The following is a 25,626-nucleotide window of genomic DNA, read 5'->3' as shown; positions in this document are numbered from 1 at the left end:
CTGTCTGGTCCTCTGTCTTGACTTGCTCTCTCGGGGCGATGCCGGCCATTGTGTCCTGAGGACATTAAGCAGCCTATGGAGAAGCCCACAGAGGACAGCCACCTTGTAAGCCCTGTGCATGAGCCACATCCAGCCTCAGGCCCACCTGCAGCATTGCTGACACCTCACACTCCACTGCAAGCCACCCCTCCCGTAAGCCGGAACTGCCCACTTGAGCTGCCCAGAGTCCTGACCACAGAAACCGTAAGGACAAAGGTGGGGTTTTCTTATTGTTGTTCTAAATTTTCATTCCAGAGAGAGAAAGAGGGACTTGATCCCTTGACCCTGGGATCATGACCTGAGCGGAGATCAAGAGTCAGACACTCAACCAACTGAGCCATCCAGGTGTCCCACAAATATTTTATTATAGTTTGAAGCCACTGGTTTGCATGATTTTTTTTTTTTTAATGTTTTATCTATTTCCAGGAGAGAGAGAGACAGAGACAGCGTGAGCAGGGGAGGGTCAGAGAGAGAGGGAGTCACAGACCGAAACAGGCTCCAGGCTCTGAGCTGGCAGTCAGCACAGAGCCCGACACGGGACTCGAACCCACGAACTGCGAGATCATGACCTAAGCGAAAGTCGGACGCTTAACCGACTAAGCCACCCAGGCGCCCCTGCATGATTTTTTTTTTTAACACAGCAATAGATAATAATACGGTCTGCCAACTGATGTCCCAGGATTGGCAGGCTATTGCTAGGTCTATATACATAGGTCTATATACATAATTGACCCTTGAGCAATATGGGCGTTAGGAACGCTAACCCCCCACCACATGCAGCGGAAAATCCAAGTATATCTTTTGACTCCCCAAAAACTTAACTACTAATAGCCTATTCTTTTTTTTTTTTTAAGACATTTATTTATTTTTGAGAGAGAAAGAGACAGAGTGCGAGAGGGGAAGGGGCAGAGAGAGGGAGACACAGAATCCGAGGCAGGCTCCAGGCTCTGAGCTGTCAGCACAGAGTCCGACACAGGGCCCGAACCCATGAACCATGAGATCATGACCTGAGCTGAGGTCAGATGAGCTCAGATCATGAGACCATGACCTGAGGCGCTTAACTGACTGACCTACCCAGGCTCCCTCTAATAGCCTATTCTTAACTAGAAGCTTTACTGACTACATAAACAGTTGATTAACATGTTATTTTGTGTTATGTGCATTATATACTGTATTCTTACACTAAAGGAAGCTAAAGAAAATATTAACAAAACCATATAGAAAATACATTTATTGTACTGTACTGTATTTATTTTTGAAAATCTGCATAGAAGCAGACCTGTGCAGTTCAAACCCGTGTTCTTTGAAGGTCCTCTATATTTTTTTATTTTCTCCTGTCACAGTTTATAAAACGATTGTTTAAGGCCAAGGATGCCTCTCTGCAGATCTTCAAGAGCATTTTATTTTTTTAATTTTTATTTATTTATTTTTTAAAATGTTTGTTTACTTTTTTTTTGAGAGAGAGAGAATCAGAGCATGAGCAGGGGAGGGACAGAGGGGGAGACACAGAATCCAAAGCAGGCTCCAGGCTCTGAGATGTCAGCACAAAGCCTGATGTGGGGCTTGAACTCACGAACTATGATATCATGACTTGAGCCAACGTCAGACATGCAACGGACTGAGCCACCTAGGCACCCCTTCAAGAGCATTTTAAATCCCAAGAGGAGAGGGTAACTGCCCAGACTTATTATTTGAGCCGGAGCCCATTGTCAGGGAGCACCAGGGACAAGGGTCCCCCAGGCCATAGCCGTAACCAGCTCTCCCGACAGCGTCTGGTTGAGGCAAACAGCAGCAGTGGTAATAATAAACAGCAATGGCTCGCACACCTGGGTGGCTCAGTGGGTTAAGCGTCCGGCTCTTGATCTTAGCTCAGATCATGATCTCACAGGTTCGTGAGTTGGAGCCCCATGTTGGGTTCTGCATTACAGCATGAAGCCTGCTTAGGATTCTCTCTGTCTCTCTCCGTCCCTCCCCCACTCATGCTCTCTATCGCTCTCTCAAAACTAAAATAAATGTTAAAAAAAAAAGCAATGGCTAACACATGCTATGATATTAAGTACTAGGCATTACTTATACACAATATAATCCCTATCGATGACCTACTGGTTACTATTATTGTTCCCACTAACAAAAACGATGAGTATGCTCTTCGTGAGATAATAAAAAATGTCTACTAGGTCTCTGGCCCCCCAGTTCCTGATGCAGAAGCTCCTAAAACCATCATATCTTCTGAGTGACCAGGGTGCTATAGAGAGCTCCTGAATCTGCTGGAATTTCCTGGGTGACAGGAGTGTCTTGTTATTACAAGGCAACTTGGTAGGTGCCTGCAGAGCTCCTGGATGGGGGCTGGTCTCTAGAAGACCAAGCCGTGAGGCGCCTTGGGTGGTTCCGTCAATTAAGCGTCTGACGCTCAGGTCATGATCTCAGGTTTCAGCCCTGCATCAGGCTCCACACTGACAGCTCAGAGCCTGAAGCCTGTTTTGGATTTGGTGGGTCTCTCTCTCTCTCTGCCCCTCACCCATTCTTTTTCTCTCTTTTCTCTTTCTCAAAAATGAATGAACATTAAAAAATGTTTTAGAAGACCAAGATATGACTAGAGTCCTGGAATTTTCACCCCTACTCACCACTCTATGAGGAAGGGAGAAGGGCTAGAGATTGAATTAATAATCCATCATGCCTACATGATGAAGTCTCCATAAAATTACCTAAAGAAAGGGGTTTGGAAACCCTGTGGGCTGGTGAATACATCACAGTGCTAGGAGAGTGGCATGCCCAGAGGGGGCATGGAAGCTCCATGTGCTGCCCCCTATAACTTGCCCTATGCAATTCTTCCATCTGGCTGTTCTAGCAAATTACCAACCCAAGAAGGGAGGGGGGGTTGCAGGGACCCTCAATGTATAGCCAGTTGCTCAGGAATACCAGAAGCTCAGACTTATGATTAGCATCTGAAGTGGGGGCAGTCTTGTGGGACTGGGCCCTTCACCTGTGGGATCTGGTGCTAACTCCAGGTAGATACCATCAGAACTGAAATAAACTGGAGGACACCCAGCTGGTATCTGCAGAGAATTGGAGAACTGCTTGGTATGGGGAACAGAATCTCAACATTTAGTAACCAGAGTGTGAGTGGGGTCAAGGTAGAGAGTAAAGAAACAGTTCTTCCTTTCACTATTACAGACTACAGTTAACACCTGCTGAGTACTTGCTAAGTGCCAGCCCCTGCATTAGCCACCTTCTAGAAATATGACCTCATGTAATCCTCTCGACAACTCCATGAGGCGGGTGCTATTAGTTTATCCACGTGATCTATAAGGATCAGAGATCTCCAGGGAAGGTAAGGGACCTTCCCAGAATGCCTACCTGGTAAACAGAGACACTGGGATTCGAACCCCACCTGTCTGATTTCCGAATTAGTCCTGCCAACCCCCGCACTCTGCTGCCTCCCTATGGCCACAACTCCGAGACAGCAAACAGAATTACCCCCAAAGCCCAAATACCTTTGAAAAACACCTTTTCCTGTTTTCTTCTGATACTATGCCCATGTCAGTCCTGAGACAGGGTAGAGATGGCCCGTTTCACGGATTGAACTCAGTGGCAGCGAGCAGAGGTTAGAGGATCCCACTGCTCCATCTTCCGGCCTGCCTCTCCCAAGTGTGAGAGGCCCGCCTTGGCCCAGCTGCTCACCTGTCCCCACCAATGGCCACACCCTCATAGACGCCATCCGTGGTCCGAGAGATGATGTTGTTGAGCTCGTTGGACATGCCCCCAGAACGTGAGACGTAGGCCACGCTGCCAGGGCGGTACAGCTTGGAGGCCAGGATGTTGTCCAGCATCCCACCTGTGTTCCCAATCTTAAAGCACCCAGGCTTGATGCCCCCAACCTGCAAGGCCAGAAACAGCAGTCAGGGAGGAAGGGGAAGCTCTTGATTGGTCCCACAGAGCTCGGGAGCATCCCTAAGCCCAATACTGCCTGCTTAACCCTCTCTGGTCAGGACGGGGAGAAATCGTTACAAGAGTTAACACCTACACACTGGGTTTCCGGCTTACGAATCTCGTCTCTCCCACAAGAGACATTATGCAGAATAAATGAGAACCTTACTTGTAAAATGCGGCTTACTGCTGCACATTCAGATATGTATACTCAGGGTTAAGTTGCCTTGGCTCTAAAAGGGTGACAGCACCCATTAGACTATGACACACAGGTGTGTGCCTTTGCTCAAAACCAGCCCCTGCCTCTAAAATGGAAGGCCGCTTGCCCCATTTAAAAATCTTAGCTTTGGACAAAATTTTTAACTCAACCACTAAGTAAAAACAACAACAAAATAGTCACAGAGCGATTTCTATGTTGAAGACCTTTCGGCAAATAAAACCCATAGATTTTTCTTTGGTTTATGATTAAATAAATAATCAAAGATCACTCTGTGTTTGTGTGAAGGTGGACAAACACAGAAAATCTCCCATTTAGTCCCTTAAAACTATAAAAGTGCCATGGCCTGGTGAGAAAGCACTTTGAAGTAGATACGCATTTTCAATAGGTACTCTCTGAATCTTTTCAACTTAAGAGGGAAACAGAAGTCATCAACTTAGCTTTCTGTGGGCCCAGAACTTTGTAAGATAGCCTTGAACTTAAAAGACTTGGGTCACCTGGGTGGCTCAGCCAGTTAAATGTCTGATTTCACCTCAGGTCATGATCTCATAGTTCATGAGTCTGAGCCCCACGCAGGCTCTGGGCTGACAGCTGGGAGCCTGGAGCCTGCTTCAGAGTCTGTGTGTCTCTCTCTCGGCTCCTCCCCCATTCACACTGTGCTTCTCTCTCAAAAATAAATAAACATTAAAAATTAAAAACAAAATAGGGTGGCCTGAGTGGCTCAGTCTGTTAAGTATCTGACTTCGGCTCTGGTCATGGTCTTACGATTCATGGGTTCGAGCCCCGCATCCAACTCTGTCCTAACACTGAGAGCTCAGAGCCTGGAGCCTGCTTCAGATTCTGTCTACCTCTCTCTCTGCCCCTCCCCAGCTTGCACTCTGTCTCTCTCAAAAATAAATGTAAAAAAAATTTTTTTTAATACAAATAAAATTTAAAAAATAAATTAAAAAATATAAAATAAAATAAATATAAAACAAAACAAAACAAAATAGGTTTCCAGAAAAGGACACTCACAGTGGCAGGTCCAATGATGGTCACTCCCTTCTGGTCTGCCTTCTTGATCAGCTTCCTTGTGAGGGCCTCAGGGATGCCTTCAGCTATGATGGCAATGGTCCGGATCTAAAGAACAGTCCCTTCCTGTTAACTCTGTGCCTTAGATGAAGCAACGAGGCAACAACCTATACAGGACCAACCGTCTATGCCCCCTTCCAGGCTCTAAGAATGAAGCAATGTTAATAGTATGCAACCCCTTCCTCCCACAGGCCTCTGTTCCCAGCCTCCCCACTCCAATCCTCTTCCAAAAAGACAGGCGTAGACACCCGAAACCAATCTCCATTGGTTAATACCACAGCAACTCAGTAACCAAGGAGGAGCAAATGTTTCTGAAAACCCCCAGCCATCAAAGTGGCTATATTCTCTCCCATCCAAAACCCTCAAGGCTCAGACCCACCTGTTCCCCACCTGTCCTGACGCCTGCTCATTAAGCAAGTATCTATAGCTTTCTCCACTGTAACCCTCTGAGTCTCTGACTCTATGTCCCAGGGCACCATGGGACATGAGCTGTTTCCACACTCAGACCAGAGCCTGGGTTGGGGGAGAAAGCCAAGGTGGAGGGTGGGAGAGTTGGACAGAAAAGATTGAGAACCATCTCTATTTGGCTCTCAGAACTAGCAAACTTTTTCTGGCTTCATTGGTCACGTGATCTCTGCAGTAACTACCAAACTTTGCCTGTGTAGCATGAAGGCAGCCAGGGACAATACGTAAATGAGTGAAATATGGCTGTGTTCCAATAAAACTTTACTTATAAAAACACACAGAGGCCTAAGTATGACCCTTAGGCTTTAGTCTGTTAACTTTTGCTCGAGAATAAAAAAAAAACAGCTTATTTTCAGCAGGTGTGCTTTTGTTTTTGCTTCTGAGATGGCAATGCAAGTTTACATTCTCCAGTCGTAAGCCGAACTAGGCCAGTCTGGGATCAGACAATAATTTTGAACAGAATCAATATTTTAATCTATAAAGACACGTACAAATCAGTAACACAAAAAAAAACCTCAACAGAAAAAAAAGAAGGGAGAGCAAGTTATAAAATATAAATGGTCAGCAAATGTTTTTAAAAGCTCATCTTAATGATCAAAGATATGCAAATTAGGTAGAATGCCTATCACTTGTCAAATAAGTGTTTTTATAATACAGACATTCAAGTGTCAGCCAGGGTACGGGGGAAGCAGGCATTCTTGGACTAGTATGGAGTTTATGTCCAGACAGTTTTTCTGGAGGGCACCTGGGCAGGATGGATCAAAGGCTTTCAAATCTGTACGTTCTGATGCAGCAGTCTGACTAGTCTATAGACATTTGTGCTGGGGAGATCCATGCAAATGTTCATCTAAGATGCTCACCACAAGGCCTGATAAAGCAAAACCGATGTTGCCAATAAATAATTACTGATCTAGAAAGAGTAACTGAAAAAAATGAATTATAGGACTTAAGTTTTCTCTGTAACAAGTATGTAATGACTTCCTAAGAAACTGCTTTTGGTTCTGTTGTCAGAGCCAGCTCTAGCAGCATAGGGAGGCTCTGGTAGGGGTAGACGGTCTTGAACGGATTCTGTTAGCCTAGGTAAGCAGCCTTGTCCAGCTTGCCCGCCCTCGGTTACCACCCTACCTTCCAAAGATCAAGTGTATCCAACCACTTTTAATCGCCTGCCAGTCCCGAGTGCCCAGCCCTTTACTCCAGGCAGCGGTGCTGGCAGACACTGTTCAAGGGCTTTCCCTGCTTCCCCACCCCAGGGCTTGGTGATCTACCTGTGCATAATTCATGGTCTCGATGGTACTGTCATAGGCTGAGCGGAGAGAGGCAAAGTTAATCAACACGTCTACTTCTGGGTGTTTCTTCATGGCATCAGCCATGTTCTTGAAGACAGGGATCAGGATCTCCTTGTGACCCCAGTAAAACTTCTGCTTGTGGTCCCCGCTGTGAGAGAGGAGGAGGAGGGGTCAGGACACCCTCAAACTGTCAGGGCTGGGGGGGAAGCCAAGGGAGGAACTTCATCTAGAAGGGGGAAAGACAGGGGGGCTCTGCCTTCAAAGAGTTCCAACCTCTGGGGAAAAGATCCCCCAGGAATATGGATCGCCCCGGTCTGGCAAAGGAATAATCTTGCGGGCTTCCCCCAGCTGTGTCTTGGTGAGGGTGAGGAGATGAGGAAATCACACTTGGCAGCCACCTCTAGCTTCCGGCTGGGGGGGGACTCACGTGAAAGGATACACCATGGCGGCCACGGAGGGCTCATCTCGGGAGCAGACGTAGTCAAAGTCCAGCATGCCTTGTACAGCCCGGGTCTGCATGCCCCACACAATGGCCTTTGTGTGGCGGCTGAAGAGGGTGGCACTCTTCCCTGGTGGGCAAAGACACAGCGAGTGCACCCATAACACACACCCCCAGGCAACCCACAGGGGCTGCCACACCCCTCCATGCCCAGGTCCGGGGAGGGGGCTCATCACCACAGCAGAGGAACGTCAAGAGAATGGGGTTCTGAGAACCTGAGGAAGAGGTGCCTCATTTTCTCTGGAAAGAGGTGACAGAGAGAGCTAAGGGGACCTGCCTGGCCGGTAAAGAGCTAGCAATGAACACAGAAAGGACTCCCACGCAGAGAAAAGGCCCACAGGCAGAGAGGCTCCACAGGTCCTGCTCACCTTCACAGGAAAAGAGTATAATCAGCATTTTGCTTACGTGCAACTGAAGACTTGGTAAATTAGTTTAAAAGTCACTGAGAAAAAAAACAATAAGCTCCCCAATTCTAGTGGCCGCAGGATTTTAAACAACCCAACAATCACCAGCTCTAAATCTGGACATAAACCAGCTCGGGTCAGGATCCAAATCTTCATGATTCTAGGTCATGTAGGTCCAAAGTAGAGGCTGGGTATGGCCTTATGTCTACCTGAGATCCTGGTCTAAGCACACTGGCTTCTTGGCACCTTCCCACCTTCTCTGCGCTATCCCTCCTCCCCTCCTCCCTCTGGCCCTTTCTGATCTGAACAATGCTCTTGGCTGGTCCTGCTAGGCAGAAAGAAAAGGCAAAAAAGAAGGGGAGAGAAAGGGGTCAGAAAATGCTCCCACGGCCTGAAGGGAAAGGTTCCTTCATCACCCTGCAAGCAGGTGACCTGACTCTCCCTTCTCTGCAAGTCCTGCTGGAAGAAAGTAGCCCCCCAGGGAGGTTCCCAGCTCCCCCAGGGAAATCAATGCACTGAGCTCCATGGCCATCTGGTATTAATTAACCTAGTGTACTAGCGCAGGCTTTGCTAATCAGGTTCAAGGTCTGATTAAATAAATTTGAGATCAGTCTCCCAAGGTATGTAGGGTTCTCATCCCTACGCAGGCTTGCTTCTTCCCTCCCAGCTGTAAGCTTCTAAGAACAGAAGGCTCCTGCTGTTCCAAATACCTCGGACTTACTGTCACCGGACCCATCTGGGTTCTCATGAGACTTGGGATCACGGAACAAAGGAAGTCACCTAATCCGGTTCCCTCACCTCCCAGTCCCAGGAACCTGAAGCTTGGAGATGCCAAGTGACAGAGATCCTGTCATCTAGCATCAGAGCCAGATTATATACTAATTTAAGATGCAGCTCAACTGTGCAAGGGAGGAAGGGGGATATAAACCAGGGTGGCCCAGCCACTCCCCACCCTCGGGAAGGGGGAGGCCTAGACGGACCCAAGTCAGAGTGTGACCAAGCACGCATACACACATCTGTCTACCCAAGAGACTATACAAAGGGGACAAAACCTGGAATCTCTCCAAGACCAACTGTACCTCCAGCATGAAAGATGCACAATTAGAGCACAGGGAAGGTTGTCATCCCCAGCTCACCAGCAGCAAGGGCCCCAGAGAACCCCTGCTGTAGGACTAACGCTCCCACCAGCTCCCCTACAAGCTGCACTATCCATCCTCTCCCTCCGCAGTCTGGCTCAGGAACTAACAGTAAGATAAGCCCATCCCTTAGATGGAAGAGCTCTCAGAACTGGAGGAGATCCCTGTTCTCTCGGCACAGGGCCAAGGTCATTCAGGTAACAAAGGATCTCACCAGAGACTGGGAAAGAGGGATTAAAGGCATATGGTCAGAGGACTGCATTCCTGGCCTTTCCAGGGAATACCTGACCCTAGCCTAGGTGCCCTTCCCCTCCCCTTAGCGAGGGATCAAAGGTCATCATCAGAAGTTTTTCCCTATCCCCCGGGGGCAAAATCTCTCATAGCTGTGAATGTCAAAAAGTCAAGCAGAAGCCCCAATGCTTTGAAGCAACGAATCCATTCACTTTAGTCAATAGACCCGTGTGTGTTTGAGTGAATGTGTGAGTGAGCACTGGAAATGTCCCTTGTAAGCAGTGACCTCATTCACCAGACCAAACCCAGATCCCTTGTACAGATTAATTGGACAGCCGTCCAGGCTTCTACTTCCCTCCTTGTCCAGCCTGTCTTCCACCAAAACTCAGAGAAATCTGAACCCGTGGCTGGCACTGAGAGCTCAGGGATGCAGCGGGCAGTGGTGAGGCTCGGTGGGAAAAGGAAGAAGAGACCGTGAGACCCAGATGGGAATCGGGAGGGCTGAGGCTGCCTTCTGTGCCCCGATGTTGCCACCCCACCCCACTTCAGCGTCCCTGGCTCCCTCCTTCTTGGGACACCCCTCCGTCTTCAGTAGGCGCCACCCCTACTCTCTAAGGTGCTGGGCCTGGCTCTTGCTTCTGCACTCTCTGCCATGTCCTATCCTGAGTGTAGAGCCAGAGACAGCCGGCCAGAAGAGCACTGAGTGGGGGTGGGAGTGACCAGGCAGGGGTGGGAAGGCGAGGGAGAACAAGGACTAAGACTCGTGGGCGGGTGGGGGACAAAGCATACAGTAAGACTATAACCCGCTAACAAAGCCACACACAGAGCTGGAGCGGGGCAGGGGCATCCTACCTTGCAGGGATCTTGGACTTGGGACTGAATCTGTCAAAGAAAATGACCAAAGTAACTGAATCACTCACTGGTGGCTGAAGGCTTTAAAGGGAGAAGGTGGGAAGAGGGAAAGGTCCCAAGGACACGCCTCATAGGGCTGACGCCCTCACTAGGTAAGTCTCATCTATTTCACAATAAACAGGAGTGAAGCCAACAGAAGAGCAGAGGGTGCTGATCAGCACGGCAGAAGAAAGGGCAAAGGGCCAAAGGGGCAGAGAGGGGGGCAGAAGGAGCAAGAAGACTTGAAGGGACACCAAAAGACCCCAGGCCGAGGGGAGGGACAGCCGGCCCCATCCCCCCCTTATAACGTCAATCCCGTCTGGACCCCATGAAGCACAGTACGACGATCAGGTTATCGTAGGGCTGGACCTGTCCTTCTGTGGACAAAGCTGCTGGTTTGGGGACTGCAGGGAAATAGTGTACAATCTCGAGTGCCTGGAAGCCAGTGAAACAATTTCCCAAAATGCCTCAAATGCAGACTGCCTGGACTGGGAAGGGGCTGCATTAGCCCAGTGCTGACTGGCACCGGCTATCTAACACTGGTTGCAAGGGCTGGGTGGTGGCAGGGGTTGCATCTGATGAACCAGAGGACGGACAGACAGAGGAGGCAAACTGCAGATGGGCAGGTAAATGGCGTGTGCTCTTACAGGAAAAGCTTACAGGAAGGGGGTCGTTGTAGGAACCCCACAGGGTTGGGCAGGCAGGAACTGCTGTGCGGGTGCCTGCTCTGCTGTACTGGCTCCTGATCTCCACTTAGAAGTGGAGTCTGAGAGGGGCACCTGCGTGGCTCAGCAGGTCAAGTGTCTGACTTCAGTTCAGGTCGTGATCTCATGGTTCATGCATTCAAGCCCCACATTGGGATCTGTGCTGACAGCTCAGAGCCTGGAGCCTGCCTCAGATTCTGTGTCTCTCTCTTTCTCTGCCCCTGCTCCACTCATGCTGTCTCTCTCTCTCTCTCAAAAATAAACATTAAAAAAAAGAGGGAAGGGAAAGGGAAAGGGAAGGGGGAAGGGGAAGGGAAGGGAGGGGAAAAGGGGAAGGGGAAGGGGAAGGGGAAGGGAAAAGGGAAGAGGGGAGGGGAGGAAAGAACGGAGTCTGGCAGACCTTGCCACCCCCAGGTATTTCAGTCGCCCTGTCTCCTCTGCAGCTTCCCCACCCGTCTCACACATCCCCACAGGAAGTAAGGGGGCAGAGGGGAAGACAGTGGGGAGCAAGGCGACCCAGGCACAGCATAGGGAGCCCAAGGGAAGGCTCAGGAAGGCTTGACTCTTCAGGTCCTTGTGTCCATTTGGCCCATGTGCCATGCACAGTCTTATAGCACAGCCCAAACCATGTTCCAGTGGGCCGGCAGGGCCTGAAAAGGACAGACAGACAGAGGGTGCCTGGACCTGCTGGCTGACACTTACCTTGTGGCATGGCAGGCTTGGCCTTCTTTGCGGGTGCCACCTCATCAGCCCTGGACTCAGAAAAAGATGCCGTCCTACTGGGGGCTGGAGTCTGGGATGGGAAGCAGAGAGAAGATAAAGAGTCACAGGTAGCAACTGGGGAAAAGAACTATTAGTCCTTAAGCTTTGGGTCCTTAAGGCCCCAAAGAAATCAGGTAACAAGAATCATCTACAGCACTATCCTCTACTAAGTGCTTCCAAAAGTACCACTCTAACAACCCTCTTGAGGAAGGAATTAGTATTATCCCATGTCACAGATAAGCAGACTGAGGTTCTGAGAGAGTAAGACATCTGCCAAGGTTTCTCCCTCAACAGGATTTGAACTCATTTTGATTTAAAACCCCATGGTCTTAGGGCACCTGGCTTACTTAAACTGTGGACCATGCAACTCTTGATCTCAGGGTTGTGAGTTCAAGTCCCAAGTTGGGTAAAGAGCTTACCTAAAAAACTAAAATAAAATAATAAAACCTGGTGGACTTTCCATTATATCGCCTTGATTGGGCAGGAAAAAAACGCAGCAGGGATATAGACACCAACCCGTCTTTCTCCAATGCCCCCAGGTGACTAGGGACAGAGGAGGGGCACCTGTGTCCTGGATGGGAAGGAGGTAGGAGGGGGCAACAAAGATGACATGGCAGGCTTTAAGGTAGAGAAGAGGGGGCACCTACCGAGGTACTCCCACTGGCATTGAGGAGGAAGTTTGCAGTGTGGGCCGCTGTGGGAGGCTGGTTGGGGATGGGCCGGTGGCCTAGGGCCATGCCCACAATGGCTGTCATGTGAGTCTCGGTTCCAAAGACATGGATGGGGATCCCAGTAGTCTTCCCTGTGAGAGAAAAGAGAAGAATCCATCGTTCAAGTCTTCCAATAAGTGTCCAAGTCCCCATGGCTCTGCAAGGGCCCCTGCCTGGCATCTAGTGCCTTCAGCACAAGGCCAATTATCCAGGACAGACCAACCATCATATTTTCACCACCAAACAAATCCTTGTAAAGGCCACCTGCTGATAAGAAGAGCAAGAGCTGGCCTTACTGACACCCTGCAGTGCAGCCACGGGCACTGTCCTGCTGTGGGCAGCGAGACCCTGGCCCTCCCACCCCTCCACCTCGGCGTCCGCCCAGCCTGGCCTCTGTGCCTGAGCTCCCGGGCTCATTTCCACAGGGCTCCAGCCCGGCTCCGTCCTCTGTGCGGAGCCCACTGGTCACCTGCCACCGCCTCCTCCACCTCACCTGCCACTTCGCTGGACACATCCCTGTCTGACAGCATCTTCTTTTAGTAACTGTTTATTTAATTAATGTTCTGTGAGTTTAATGACCGGACCGTTACTAACATTCACCGTGCTGTCCTGAGGGCTGGGCCCATGGCAGGAACCCAGCTGTAGTGAAAACTAACCCTAACCATAACCCTAACTCTTTAGGTGATTTAGGAAGGTTCCTATTTGCCATGGATACCAGATCTGCAAGCATGGGAAGACGGAAAGCTTTTGCCCCTCCAATCAAAGGGCACAGCACACGTCTGTCGCCCCTCCAACATTTCACGTGAATCCCTGCTCCCCACAGAAGTGCTCCTAACAATGAAGTCTGCACTTTACTCAAGACCAAAGCTGCGGGTCATGAAGTTCAAGTGTCTCAGGCTTCAGGAGGTCAAGTTAGCAAGACACAATTTTAGTCCAGACTGAGAGGAGATCCTCAGCTTCTGGAAAGCTCTAAACGTGAAGTCTCATGAACCTACGGGAGATACTCAAACTGCAGAAGGGGGGAAGGAAACCAAAATGGATGCTACCACCCTCTAGCCCCTCATCTTAGCGAGGGACAAGGCTCTCGGTTGGTTGATACCAATCAACCAACTTTCCCCACTTCTCTCCCACTGCCCGAGTGGTCTTCACCCTGCTGCCCTTGAGCCCGGGTTCCACCCAGCACCACCCAGAACAACGCTTCTAACCCAAAAGCAAGTTGTGTCACTCCCTCAAAGTCTCCCAGAGGTTGCCAGCCCAGGTCCCCGCACCTGAACCGGCCCCACATAGCTCCCACTGGCTCCCAGCCTTACCTGCTAACAGCCTGCCCTCGGCCCCTGGGCCCTGCCTGCTGGTCGTGCACACCAGCACGCTCCCATCCAGGGCCTTGGGACTGGCCCTTCCCTCTGCAGACACTGCTGAGTGCTCCCTCCTCTCCTCCAGGTCACCGCTCAAATGTCACCGTTTGGCGGGGCATTCACCAATCACCCCATTAAAACCAGCACTGTGCCCTCCCACACATGCTATCCCTTTATTCAGCTTTGTGTGCCTTCATGGCACCTAGCGCCACCTGACATTACTGTCAATGTTCTCAACAGCACAAGGGCTGCTGTCGGTCACACGTATACCCAACAGCTGTAACCCCAGTGCTAGGCACAGAGCCCGCACAGAGCGGGTGTTTCATTAAATGAACAGCTGAATGGAAATGCTTTATGAGCCATTGTGAAGTTCAGGTCGGGCCCTGCATCAGAGAAGCACGCAGACTGGAAGTAGAAGTACGTGTCCAAAGTGCCTGACAACCCACCCTCTCATAGAAGTCCCAGGGACACAGGCCACCACAGAGCGTTGGGTAGAGAAAAGGTCACCATCTTACCGACTTCTCCCATCACCCGCAAGCCCTCCTGATAGTTGGGGCCACCTCTTCGGACAAAGATCGTGACCTCATGCTCCTTCAGGGGACCCTGGTAATCTCGAATGGCTCTCACGATGCCCTGGAAGCAGGAAGGGACGACAGACATGTGACTAAAAATAAGGCAGTCAGTTATTTATAATCATGATGAACAAGCATCACAGCTGTACCTAACTAGGGTTGCTTCCCACGAAGAAGCATGGCAGCCCAGCCGTCAAGAATGTCACACGTGAGGACTGGACTACACACAAGCAACCAAAGGCCCAGGACATGCAACCACTTGTGATGCTGCTGAGGTAGAGTTGGGAGTACCTGGGAGTCACACCCCCCAATGACTGGGGTGCTGTCTCCAGTCATTCTTGTTAACTCTTATTGCAGCCCAGGGGGAGGGAGGGATCTGGACCAGGGTCCTCTGCAAGCATTCTCAGAGGTATGGAGACACAGCCCACTTAAACATCAAAGTCCTAGTAAAGCTTCTTCCAGCAATTTCGGAGAGCTGCCCTTGCCATGGGTGTCAACTCCAGAAACAATCTGGGAGAATGAACAGGTGTGCACTAGTGTGGCCGCTCTGGAGTCAGAAGTCTAATTTCTGTCACCTAAGGCATGCTGCCCAGTTCCTGCTCCAGACGTCACTGCTCTTATCGACAGGGCCGCCTTTGTTATAGGGTTGCTCGGAAGTTAAAATAAAGCTGCCAAGGTTTGCCTGTTTCAGATTGATCTGCTGAATCAGGACCAATTAGAGAGACTTTGTTTTAGGAAAGACATACAAGGTCTGGTCCCCCACTTGTTGAGAGCTCAGTCTTTCAAGTCTGATGTTTATTTATGCATCATTCTCAAAACACATATGTTACCAGAAGGGACACTCACTGACCATCAGAAAGTACAGAACAAGAAACAGCCTCCTGAGGTGGCTGCTCGGAAGAGGACGACTATCGAGCCAGGTGAGTTCTGTCGCCCTTCCTGACCAGGAGTCACACTCGGACCTGTGTGCCCACACCTGTGACCTAAGCCCAGGGACCGGGCTGACAGGCCTCGGCTGGATGAGCAAGAGCCCCCCAGGTCATCGATCCATTTTCCTCATTCTGACTTTTTGGAGAAGACCCAAATCCATTCCAGTGTCTTCTGCGTCCCCAACAAGGGAGCCTGGGACAAGAGCCCCTACTCAGCTGGGTAAGCCATTAAAACCTGCTTCTGCCTCAAACCTTGCTTGCGGAAACCTTGCTTCTGGGCTTCTCCCAAACCCACGTTCCCCCGAGACTGCACGGTCGCCTGTGGCTGGTTACCTTGAATGTGGCAGCCACATTGGTGAAGTTGGCAATGCTGCCTCCAATGATGAGGATCTTGCCTGTGTTTGGAGTCAGAGAAGATCAAAACGGCTTAGAAAAGTAGATGCAGACATCTTACCAGAAATCCAACAGAGGGAGTTCTCTCTTCTTTAAGCAAGGGGCCCCCAACTGTTCGGAGGCATCAGTGCAGAGGCTGGGTGGGGCGGGGAGCAGGCTGGCCCCTCCTGACGTCCATTCAGTCTTAACCAACTCAGCTCTCCATCACCCACGCCATTGAGCAGGTGGTTAATCCAAACCCACAGAACCTCTATGCCATTCTTGGCTGGCACTGAGAAACCCAGTTTAGTTTCTGGATACCCCTGGTAGGAATCTCTACTGGCTCAAAGGAAAGGGGACTGGTATGCATAGCCCCAAACCCTGGACAGACGGTAAGGCGAAGCTGGGAATCCCATAGCCCAGAGGGTAAGTGTAGAAGTGGGCCACTGAGAACTGAGTTTCTAGAAGTCTGTAAGTAAGAGCACACTGCTGCCTCTTCCCTCATACCTGCTCACAGGGCTTTACATACATATTGCTTCCTAGCCTCCCCGGAGCCCCCATCTGACAGAGGCCACACTGCCACTGTACAGTCGGGAGAAAGAGGTCCAGAAGCTAAATGACCAACCCCAGGCCGCAAAGCAGCAGGGTCACAACCCCAGAGCCTCCTTGCCCAAACCTGCTCCCACCGCGGCACAATGGGCCATCCTGGGGAAGAGGCACACGTCTCTCACCATCTGGGTGCTTCTCCCGGGTCATGAGGGAGAGGATAGTCTTGGCATAGTCATAGGTCTGCTGCTCGCTGGGGGCACCTGAGTACTCGCCGTAGTTCGCCAGCTCATTGACACCCCCTAGGTCGCAGATGGTATCACTGTCAGGGAGACAAGGAAGTTAGTACAGCTTCAGACTCCAGTGGCTGAAGGTGGGAGGCTGGTGCTGATGAGCGCAGGCAGATGCCCCCAAAGCCCTGTAGTCGGCCTATGGAACCAACCTCTCGGGCCTCAGACCCTCAAAGGCCACAGAAGGCACACTTGAAGGTGAATTGCATTGCATCAGGCTCTCCCAGGCAGTGCTCCCTGCCAGCCCCAGGCCACAGGCGGGCCCTTGATCGACAACAGTAAGTAAAAGGAACAAAAAGCACCTCCCAACACAGAGAAAAGTCACATATCCCAGGAGTCCCTGCCTGGAGAAGGAAGATGGTCACAACTAGCAGAGAGCCCAAGCAGGCATGCAAGGGACGTGGCAGATTATCGCCTAGAAACGGGCAGATGTCTACGGGGCTTTAAGTGAAAAACCACTAATTGCAGCAAAGAGTATGGAATGTGATCCTAGTATTCTTATAAGCTGTTAGAGTATGAATACTCATACAGGCATTACAACAGCCAGAAAGACACACAGCAACACATTCTCTGTGGTAACCTAGTAGCAAGAGGGATAGGGAAACAGCCCAGCAAAGTTTACTTTTGGGCTCTTTTCTGTATTTATTGTATCTCTGTAGGAAGCACATATCACTAACTATAATGATTTAAAAAAAATAAAAAATAAACAAGGGGCTCCGGGGTGGCTCAGTCGCTTGAGTGTCTAACTCTGTGATTTCAGCTCGGGTCAGGATGTCACAGGTGTCAGTCACCTGTACACGACAGAGGCACCACCTCCGGCCACCATGGTCCAGATCCTCCCCTTGGGATTCAGCAAGGTCAGCTTCAGGCTCGCCCCACTTTTGGCATCCAGGTCTGCGATGTAAGCTTCCTGGGGACCAGACAGCAACAGGTGGGTCCTGGGGGTACCCTCTCCACCTGGTCCCAGCACCCGCGATCCTGCCCCTTTCCCTGAAGACACATGAAGAGGTCTTCAACTGTCTTAAGAGGGTCAGGGAGAGGGGTTGTGCAGGGTCCTGCGTGCCTGGGACAAAACAGGATGATGTCCTCAAGGACCAGAAACCACCCGTGGCCACAGTCACTGGCTGGGGACACACTTCCCAACTCCTTTCTCTCTGACCTCAGGTCCCAGACCCTCTGCCCAAGCCCCACGTCTCACTAGGTCACAGTGCTTCTAAATAGCCCCCAATCCTAACGTCTGCCTGCCTGGCTCATCACAGTTCCCTTCTCCCAGCCCAGCCTCCTGCACTGGCCTGGGTTACAACTCACAGGCCTAATCCTGCTGTGAAGACCTGTCAGATGATGGGGTGGGAAAGAGCAATTAAAATTCTCAGCAAGCGGCCAAGAGAACTACCTTCTCCTGGCAGGATGAGCAAGATCCACTCAGAATTATCAACAAATCAAGTTAAGAGCCCAGGGAGGCTGATTGAGAGAGGAGCCTAAAAGGATTTCTGGCTGGGATTCAGAGGCTTGGCTGACTCCCACCCCCACCTCCTTTGGGGTTTTAAGAAAATTAAATGGTCCTCGACCTTCCTTTCCTGCCAAAGAAACAGCGCGTGAGGGGGGCCCGATGCTCCTCTGAGATCCGTCACCCTCCATCTCCTCCCCAGAGCAGCCAGCCTTACCTCTGGATAAGCCTCCCGCCCGAAGGGAGGAGGGAACTCTATGTCACCCCACTTCACTTTACAGACATAGTCGGCTGTGGCATCCACCTTGGCCGCCAGGTCAAGGACATAGACGCCATCTTTGGTCACCACTGTGAGAAAAGCAGAGGCAATCAGATGCCAGACCCAGGCAGAGGCATCTACCACCAACCTCCAATGACCCCCGCCCCCCGGCCAGGCTTCCCCACACACCTCCTCCCTGGGGTCCTACCCACACCTAACAACTGCCCAGATCCACAAGAAACCAGATGGCCCTTCCACATAGCTTTTCCCCCATTAAAAGAAAAATAAATTTTTTAAGACCACTCCCCTCCCTCCCTCCCTGACTTCTAGGCAAGATGACAGGGATGTCTGTTTTAGTTGCCATGGCAATTTTTAAACATTTTTTGAGAAGCTACACTCCATGCCTTAAATATCTAGCCACTCACCCATCCACAGCCCTACCCTTAAAACATAAAGTGTTAAGGCACTGGCTGCTATCAGGAGAGCCCCTACCCCCACGCCACACCAAGTGTACATATGTGGGTTTCCTGAGGTTGGGCAGGGGAAGAAGGAAACCATTGGGTGCACTGGGCCCCCAGCCAGCATGAGTCATTTACTGCCCATTAAATGGACATCCACTTTCCCTTTACTTCAGGATCATTTAGCTAATTAAGTTAGCAAACGGCCTTCTGGTCCATTAGAGGGGCTACATCCCCAGCCGGAATCTGGAACCTGGAATCCGGACTTTGCCCTGAGCAGCCCTGGCCAGAGCCAGCTCACGCCACCTGCCTCCCTCACAGCCTGAGAGGCTTGGACCAAGGTCTTCCCAGCCTTGGGGATCAATGATTGACCAACTCCTGGGCAGGGGGCTGGGGGGTTGATCCAAGGGCATGAAGAGGAAATAAGGGCTTGAAGAGGCAGGCAGGCAAGCAGGCAGCCGATATCCTGGCAGAACAGCCTAACCCTCTGCGAGAAAGAGCCACTAAGGAGGGTCAGGTCAAAATCAGAGGACTTCTCCATCACAGAACAATTTAAGACCAACGAAAGCTGGAGTTGGTTAAAAAGAGGAATAATTGGGGCGCCTGGGTGTCTTAGTCTGTTGAGCGTCCGACTTCGGCTCAGGTCATGATCTTGTGGTTCACAGATTCGAGCCCCACATCGGGTTCTGAGTCTGCTTCATGGGTTCTGTGTCTCCTTCTCTCTCTGCCCCTTCCCCACTTGTACTCTGTGTGTATCTCTCTCTCAAAAATAAATAAAAACAAAAACATTAAAAAGAGGAATTATCATTGTCTTCTGAGAGCTCAGAAACCAGACAGTGCACCCCAAGAGCCCAGACATCCCTCTACACACACACACACCCTGTGCCGCCCTCTGTGAGTGGGGGATTTGGTGTGTCGAACGTCAAGGCCAGGTTTACCCCAGGCACTGCGACCCTGTTATAACTGCTCTGGGCCCAGGCCCACCCCAGCACAGCCAGTTACCAAGGGGGTTGATCTCGAGGTAGGTGAAGTACAGATCCTCATAGAAATTGAAGAGGCCGGAGATAAAACTGGCCAGAATCCTAGAGGGGGGAGGGTGGGGGGACAGTCAGTCAGGGAGCCGGCTCGGCAGCACGTCCCAACCCCCACCCCCTCCCCACAGCAATCTCTCTGACAGCGCTTCTTCCCAAAGCCTGCCCTGACAACCTCTCACTACCCTCCGTAAAGCCTGCTCCCTGGACATCACTCTTCAGCCACCGAGGCGGAAAGGAGCTGTCAGGCATGAAGCTGGAGGCTTCACAGAGCACCAGACAGAGGGTCAGTGAGGTGAGGGATGCTACCAGCATACTTCAGTCTGAGCCAGCCTCCTGTCTGGCCCCTGCTCCCCTCCTTGGGAAAGGGAGGGGCTGTGCCTCCCCTCACGCAGATCCCCACACAGGGAAGACCACCCTGCTTTCCCCGCCCTATGCCTCGTCGGCCTTCCCTGATCCCCCGCTGCCACCTGCCCACCCTTCCTCTCACTCAACTCTTTCTTGTCTCCAGGAGCGTGGACCAACAGGTGTTTCTTGATGTCCTCGGGATTCAGTTTCTTGTCCACACCAACGAGCAGTTTCTGGGCTTTGGCATCCACGTCACCCACGTCCACCCCACCTTCGTGGTGGAACAGGACATAGTCCCCTTCTCGGGTAGCATAGATGCAGACATAGAACTCCTCCGCCTTGCAGGGGAAGACAGCACCACGTGGGGAGGGGTACTGACCTGGCGAGCCCAACCCCCGTGGGCTCATTTCTAAAACCCTAGTAAAGGGGCGCCTGGGTGGCTCAGTCAGTTAAGCATCTGACTCTTGGTTTTGGCTCAGGTCTCAATCTCACGGTTGGTGAGTTCGAGCCCCGAGTCTGGCTCTTGAGCTGACGGTGGAAAGCCTGCTTGGGATTCGATCTCCCTCTCTCTCTCAAAATAAATTAAGTTAAAAAAACTCAAGGGGCGCCTGGGTGGTGCAGGTTAAGCGTTTGACTTCAGCTCAAGTCATGATCTCAAGGTTCATGAGTTCAAGCCCCGCATTGGGCTCTGTGCTGACAGCCTGGAGCCTGCTTCATATTCTGTGTCTCCCTTTCTCTCTGCCCCTTCCCTGTTCACACTCTACCTCACTCAAAAAATAAACAAACATTAAAAAAAAACAAAAAAAAACAACCTAGCAGAGAACACTTACCAGGAGAGACATGGTCACCAACTTCCGCTCGGGGACAAGAGGAGAGCAGAAGCCATTTCCTAGCTAGCTGACAGTCCAGACTCAGCCACTGTGACCCGATCTGGGGGAGGGTGCCTGCCTGCAAGTCTTTCTCATCCCAGCACTGGGAAGTCCCCTCTGTTAGCAGCCCTGAGTCCTCCCTGCTACAAACTATGCCTTTTCCTTCATCTCCGGACTCCCTGCTCCACGGCACCCTCGGACCCTCAGTGCAGCTTCAGAAACTCTGGTCCTTTTGACTTTTCTCCAGCAGCTTGACTTCTCCTTTCATCATTTTAGGGCTGACAAACACAAAGTGGGGGAGAAGACCCAGCTTGGAGCCAGGTCACACATACCTGACTGTGGGGAACAAAGGGTTCGATCAGAAAGTTCTTGAGGAAGCCTCTGGCCTTGCCAACCTATGGAGATTGAGGAAGACAAAGCTTAGATGGACAGCGTGTCTCATCCCTCAGGGCAGGACTGCCCTCTGCTCCCTCCACCTGGCCGTCCCATCGGAGGCGGGGCTCAGGCACTACCACCACAACATCTGACAGAGAGAGATTCTCCAGAAACCAGGGCAATGGGCTTACAGACCCCTAGGCTGAAGACATTTTCATGAGATATCCTCTTCTCCCCACTGCCAGCCACACTCTGCAGTGTACTGGCCTCACACGTTCTTTCTCTGCGTCCTCTGGAGGGTGACACCATGAGCTGGGCAAACAAGTGCTGCCACAGCCCCCACAACACAAACATCAGAGCTCCTCTCCCTCCTGCCATCAGTCGCCCAAGTTCAAGAGCCCAGACAAATCACGGCTCTCCATCCCCGACCTCAAGCAGAGAGACCCAGTGCAAGGTCGGAAGTCTAGGCCTGGGGAAAAGCAGGGATGGGGCCGGGGGAAGGGAGGGAGAGCTTGATGGGGAAAACTTCACGCACACTTTCCTGGCTGAGGACAACAGGCCTGCAGAGCTAATCAGTTTGAGTGGGTCCCTGGCGGCCGCCGAGGCGAGACAGCCCTCATCCCAGCGTGTCCCAAGGCCCCCGCCCACTCGTGTGCGTCACTGCTGACTCAGGGACCAGACAGTGTCAGAAGTAATGAGCCGCAAGGCTGACACTGCTGCCAGCTCAGACGTCGCTGACGGCCCCCTCCCAACAGCCAGCTGAGGAGAAAGGAGCGTACGGACCTCCCTGGGGACACCACTCAGCCCTCAGCCGGGCCGTCCTCTCCCCAATGGCCTGCAAGCAAAAAGCCCAGTCAGGATCCCTCCCTCCCCAGGTGCACATAAGGACTTTAAGAAGCCCTCTTTACTTCAAGAGCCAGGAACAAAGAGCTGCTGTGAGAAAGCCCAGGAAGAGAGGAAGACAGCCCCATGGTCATCCTCACCCTACTTCCAGGACAGCCAAGGAAGAGACCAGATCAACCCTGGTCACAGCCACCCAAGACGGGACAAAGCCGGGCATTGACAGCACACCCTTCCCGGGTCACGTCCCCCTAAGCCTACTCCTCCTCGCCTCTTCTCCAGTCCCGTCCAGGAACAACCACATTTCACTTCAGCTCTCTCATCTACAGAGCTGACATTAATTACCAAGCTGGGGACGCCCAGACTGAATTTACTTTTCAGTGTTAACAGTCTCATCCCAGGCTCTTGGTCCAATAACGTCTCTGCCTAAGAGACTCTGCACCTCCCTTCTGCAATTTCTCCTTGCTCGCCGTCTTAGGTATACACGTCACGACAAGCTGCTGTGCCCTTTCTGGAAACAGAAAAGGATTTCCAGAGCAGGCCTCAGAGTCTCATCTCCGTGATGGGTCTATTAAAGAAACAGACCCTTTCTGGGGCGCCTGGGTGGCTCAGTCAGTTAAGTGTCTGACTTCAGCTTGGGTCACGATCTCGCGGTCTGAACTCCGCATGAGGCTCCGCACCAACAGTGTGGACCCTCTTGGGAGTCTCTCGGCCCTTCCCCCACCTGTGTGCCCGCTCTCCTTCTCTAAATAAGTAAACAAACAAATAAAATCAACAGAACTTTTCTACCTGCCCATGAACTGCACTGGGGTTACTTTTGCCACCCATCTTGTCTTTCGCTGGTGGCAGAGCTGGGAGCGGGAGCGAACACCAAGACTGGCGGTGTCACCAGGCAGCCCTGCCGGACCTGCGCCAGGCTGCAGCGAGGCCGAGTAGGCGGTGAGCCACACAGCTGCTCCTCTGGGGATGACCACACCTGCTTCTGTTACCACAGCACCCCCGCCCCAACCTACACCCGTACTCACGGTGGCCTCCTGTCCCAGCCGTGGTTTCAGCCAGGACTTAACACCTTCCAGAGTGAGGTTGACCCCAACTAGGCCCAGCTTTCCACGCCGTTTGATCAGCTGGTCTGGCTTGACCACCAAGTTCTGGAACAAGAGGGAAAGGAAAGAAAGGGGAGAGTAAGAGAGTACAGTCTGGGGACCCAACGTACAGGACAACCTGCGTGGCTTCCTTCCCACGTATCTGTTCTTCAATGTCAACTCCTAGAAGCTTTTCTCACCTATCTGAGCCTACACCTTTCTTCTGACACCCAGGAATCCGGAGCCATCCATGCCCTAGATGGGGCCTTGCCAAATACCTGCCACACAAGTGATTCCCTGCCCTCCCATGTGACATCTTAGCTCCACTAAACCATAAAGTCCTCAAGAAAGGGACCAGCACCTGTGTTCCAAAAGGAAGAACAGGAGGACAGAGCCTTGAGGACCTAGAGGTCTGGTCAGTCCCATCTGGGCCCATCTACAAGCCCAGCAAGCAGCCCCTAAGCCCTGCTCACATGCTCCCAGCCAGGAAACACACCGCCTCCTGAGGCAGCTCCTTTCACGGGTAGGCTACCTCGCCGTGGCTCCTAGCCCTGCTCTCCCGGCCCTTCTCAAGAAGTCTCCCAACAATGGCCCCACAGGGACCCGGACAGAGCAGCCTCTACTCTGGGCTGGCTGCCGGAGGCCATCAGCCTTTCCACACAAAGTCACACTTCGTCATGGCCCGATCACATCCCTAATACGCTGCACTTGGGGCGAGTGGAGCCGATACCTGCTTTTACTGAGCACCTACCAAGTGCCAGGTGGCACACCGAATGCTCTCCAGACATTACTGCTAATCTTTATAGCTCGCGGGGTGAACGTCCCGCCCATCTGACAGATGGCAAATCTGCCACTCAAGAGATGTAAAACAGCTTGTTCCAGGCCACACGGTTAATCAACAGAGAGCTTCAGTCTGGACTCCAGTTTGTCTCATCCCAAGCCCATGTGCTGTACTTCCCCAGCTAGGGCTCATCAACATGCGGGGCCCAGAGCTGAACACAAAACCCCCGCTCAGCCCACCGCACGCTGCCCACTGATGCGGGCGGGCAGTCGGCCATCGTGTGACTCCCTGGGACAACTCTACCAAACCGATCCTTCCTCTTCCTCTGACTCCCCGCCCCAGCCCCGGAAGAAGGACCCGGGGAGGGCGGGCTCACCTGGGTGAGCAGCCAGGGGTGGTCCTGCAGCAGGTGGGCCCAGTCGGTGTCAGGGGTGACCCGGGCATACTTGAACCGGTTCTGGATGGCCGAGGTGGTGCAGATGTACTTGTAAAGGAGTTCTTTGCCCGTCTGCTCTGAAATCGCCTTGGCTGACATGGCTGCGGAGGGACCTGCTCTACCTGTGGGGGGGGAGCAGGAGCTGGTGGGTAGGGGCCAGGAAACAGCCCCATGTCCGGCTGCCCCCAGATCGCAGCCTTCTCGGGTGGGAGAAAGGGGACTAGCCTAGCAGGAGGAAAGGAAGGGAGGCCACAGTGAGCACTTCTGACAGCAGGGAAGGAGGATCAGGAAGTAAAGGGAGAGACAAGATGGTGGAGATAAACAAAGGTGGCATTTCACCTCACAAAAGAGTCTGTGATGACAATCTCTCCATCTCCCCGCCCCCCCCACGCTTTGTCCTGATACACCCATTCTCCCATGGGAGCAAATTGAGGAGAGGAACAGGGGGAGGGGGAGGGAAAGGAAACCAAGTCACTCAGGCTAAGAACTTGGCCTCCTCAGGAAAAGTCACTCCAATCTCTCCCACAGAGACTTAGAACTGAAGTTGCTGGATTTGCTGAAAAGTCCAGTTCAAATAAAAGAAGGCAGAACTGGGGGACTGGCTGGTTTAGACGCATAGGAAGGTGGGGCTCCATCCCCAGCTGAGGGAAGGCCCAAGTTTCACAGGCCACTCTCCACCGCCCTCCCAACTGGCCAGGCTGGGGCTTCAGGTTCTAACCCCGGCTTGACTGGCCCCCTCAGCCTCCCAGCTAGTCTCCGGCTCAGCACAATGGGTGCTTTCAGTCTGGTGTCTGGCCCAAAGTGGGGTAGCTGGGAAGGGGCTCAAAACAGATGTCCCCTTTTCTGGCCTTCCCCTGGGATGACTTCCGGCTCCTCCTTGATAAGTGTTTCCAAAGGTGATGCCTCAACCAGCCCCCATGTCCCGCAGCCCTCCACCCCCCACCCACTCCAGCTCCATTTCCCAACCTCCTTGACTTCAGACCAGAAAAACTGGTCCTGAAATCAGATGGGTATACCTGCCCTCACCCCCCTCCCAAACAGAGTGCAACCTAGGGCAGCTGCTGATCACCTTCAGCGGCTCAGACACATCAGGCCCCTGCGATGACGAACTCCAGGAGTTTGCTAAGCTTCCCTGAGCAGAGAACAGTGTGATAGACACTACCAGAACAACCCCCCAAAGCTGGCACCTCCCAAAGCAGATGAAGGAAAAGGGTAAGAAACGGGTCGTTCTGGAGCTGAGAAATAACAACTTTCTTGAGTCCCAGGCAAGGCAAGAGTTCATTCCCATAGGGTG

The 25,626-nt window shown here is 52.0% G+C and overlaps 1 protein-coding gene across 2 annotated transcripts in view; it reads right to left on the bottom strand.

The window, feature by feature from the left end:
• ACLY (ATP citrate lyase) overlaps window positions 1-24,452 on the bottom strand; it is a 37,881-nt gene extending 13,429 nt beyond the window's left edge. Inside the window, exons 1-17 of one of the 2 annotated variants that reach the window (XM_077779353.1) lie at window positions 24,273-24,452; window positions 23,059-23,181; window positions 21,151-21,213; window positions 20,097-20,287; window positions 19,573-19,652; window positions 18,071-18,201; window positions 17,198-17,316; window positions 16,302-16,438; window positions 15,532-15,593; window positions 14,213-14,330; window positions 12,280-12,434; window positions 11,573-11,663; window positions 10,128-10,157; window positions 7,433-7,574; window positions 6,985-7,153; window positions 5,198-5,302; window positions 3,721-3,917 (exon numbers count right to left, since the gene is read on the bottom strand). In XM_077779353.1, coding sequence (XP_077635479.1) covers window positions 3,721-3,917; window positions 5,198-5,302; window positions 6,985-7,153; window positions 7,433-7,574; window positions 10,128-10,157; window positions 11,573-11,663; window positions 12,280-12,434; window positions 14,213-14,330; window positions 15,532-15,593; window positions 16,302-16,438; window positions 17,198-17,316; window positions 18,071-18,201; window positions 19,573-19,652; window positions 20,097-20,287; window positions 21,151-21,213; window positions 23,059-23,181; window positions 24,273-24,431 — 2,072 coding nt within the window. In that variant the 5' untranslated portion in view covers window positions 24,432-24,452. The remainder of the gene's footprint in view (window positions 1-3,720; window positions 3,918-5,197; window positions 5,303-6,984; window positions 7,154-7,432; window positions 7,575-10,127; window positions 10,158-11,572; window positions 11,664-12,279; window positions 12,435-14,212; window positions 14,331-15,531; window positions 15,594-16,301; window positions 16,439-17,197; window positions 17,317-18,070; window positions 18,202-19,572; window positions 19,653-20,096; window positions 20,288-21,150; window positions 21,214-23,058; window positions 23,182-24,272) is intronic. The other variant, XM_077779354.1, reaches the window with a different exon arrangement.
• Between the last annotated feature and the right edge of the window lie 1,174 nt (window positions 24,453-25,626).

This window comes from Crocuta crocuta, unplaced genomic scaffold, assembly GCF_008692635.1.
Source record: "Crocuta crocuta isolate KB4526 unplaced genomic scaffold, BGI_CrCroc_1.0 scaffold68, whole genome shotgun sequence".
Classification (NCBI taxonomy): domain Eukaryota; kingdom Metazoa; phylum Chordata; class Mammalia; order Carnivora; family Hyaenidae; genus Crocuta; species Crocuta crocuta.
The sequence above is the reverse complement of the archived record's forward strand: the minus strand, read 5'-3'. Positions and strand labels throughout refer to the sequence as shown.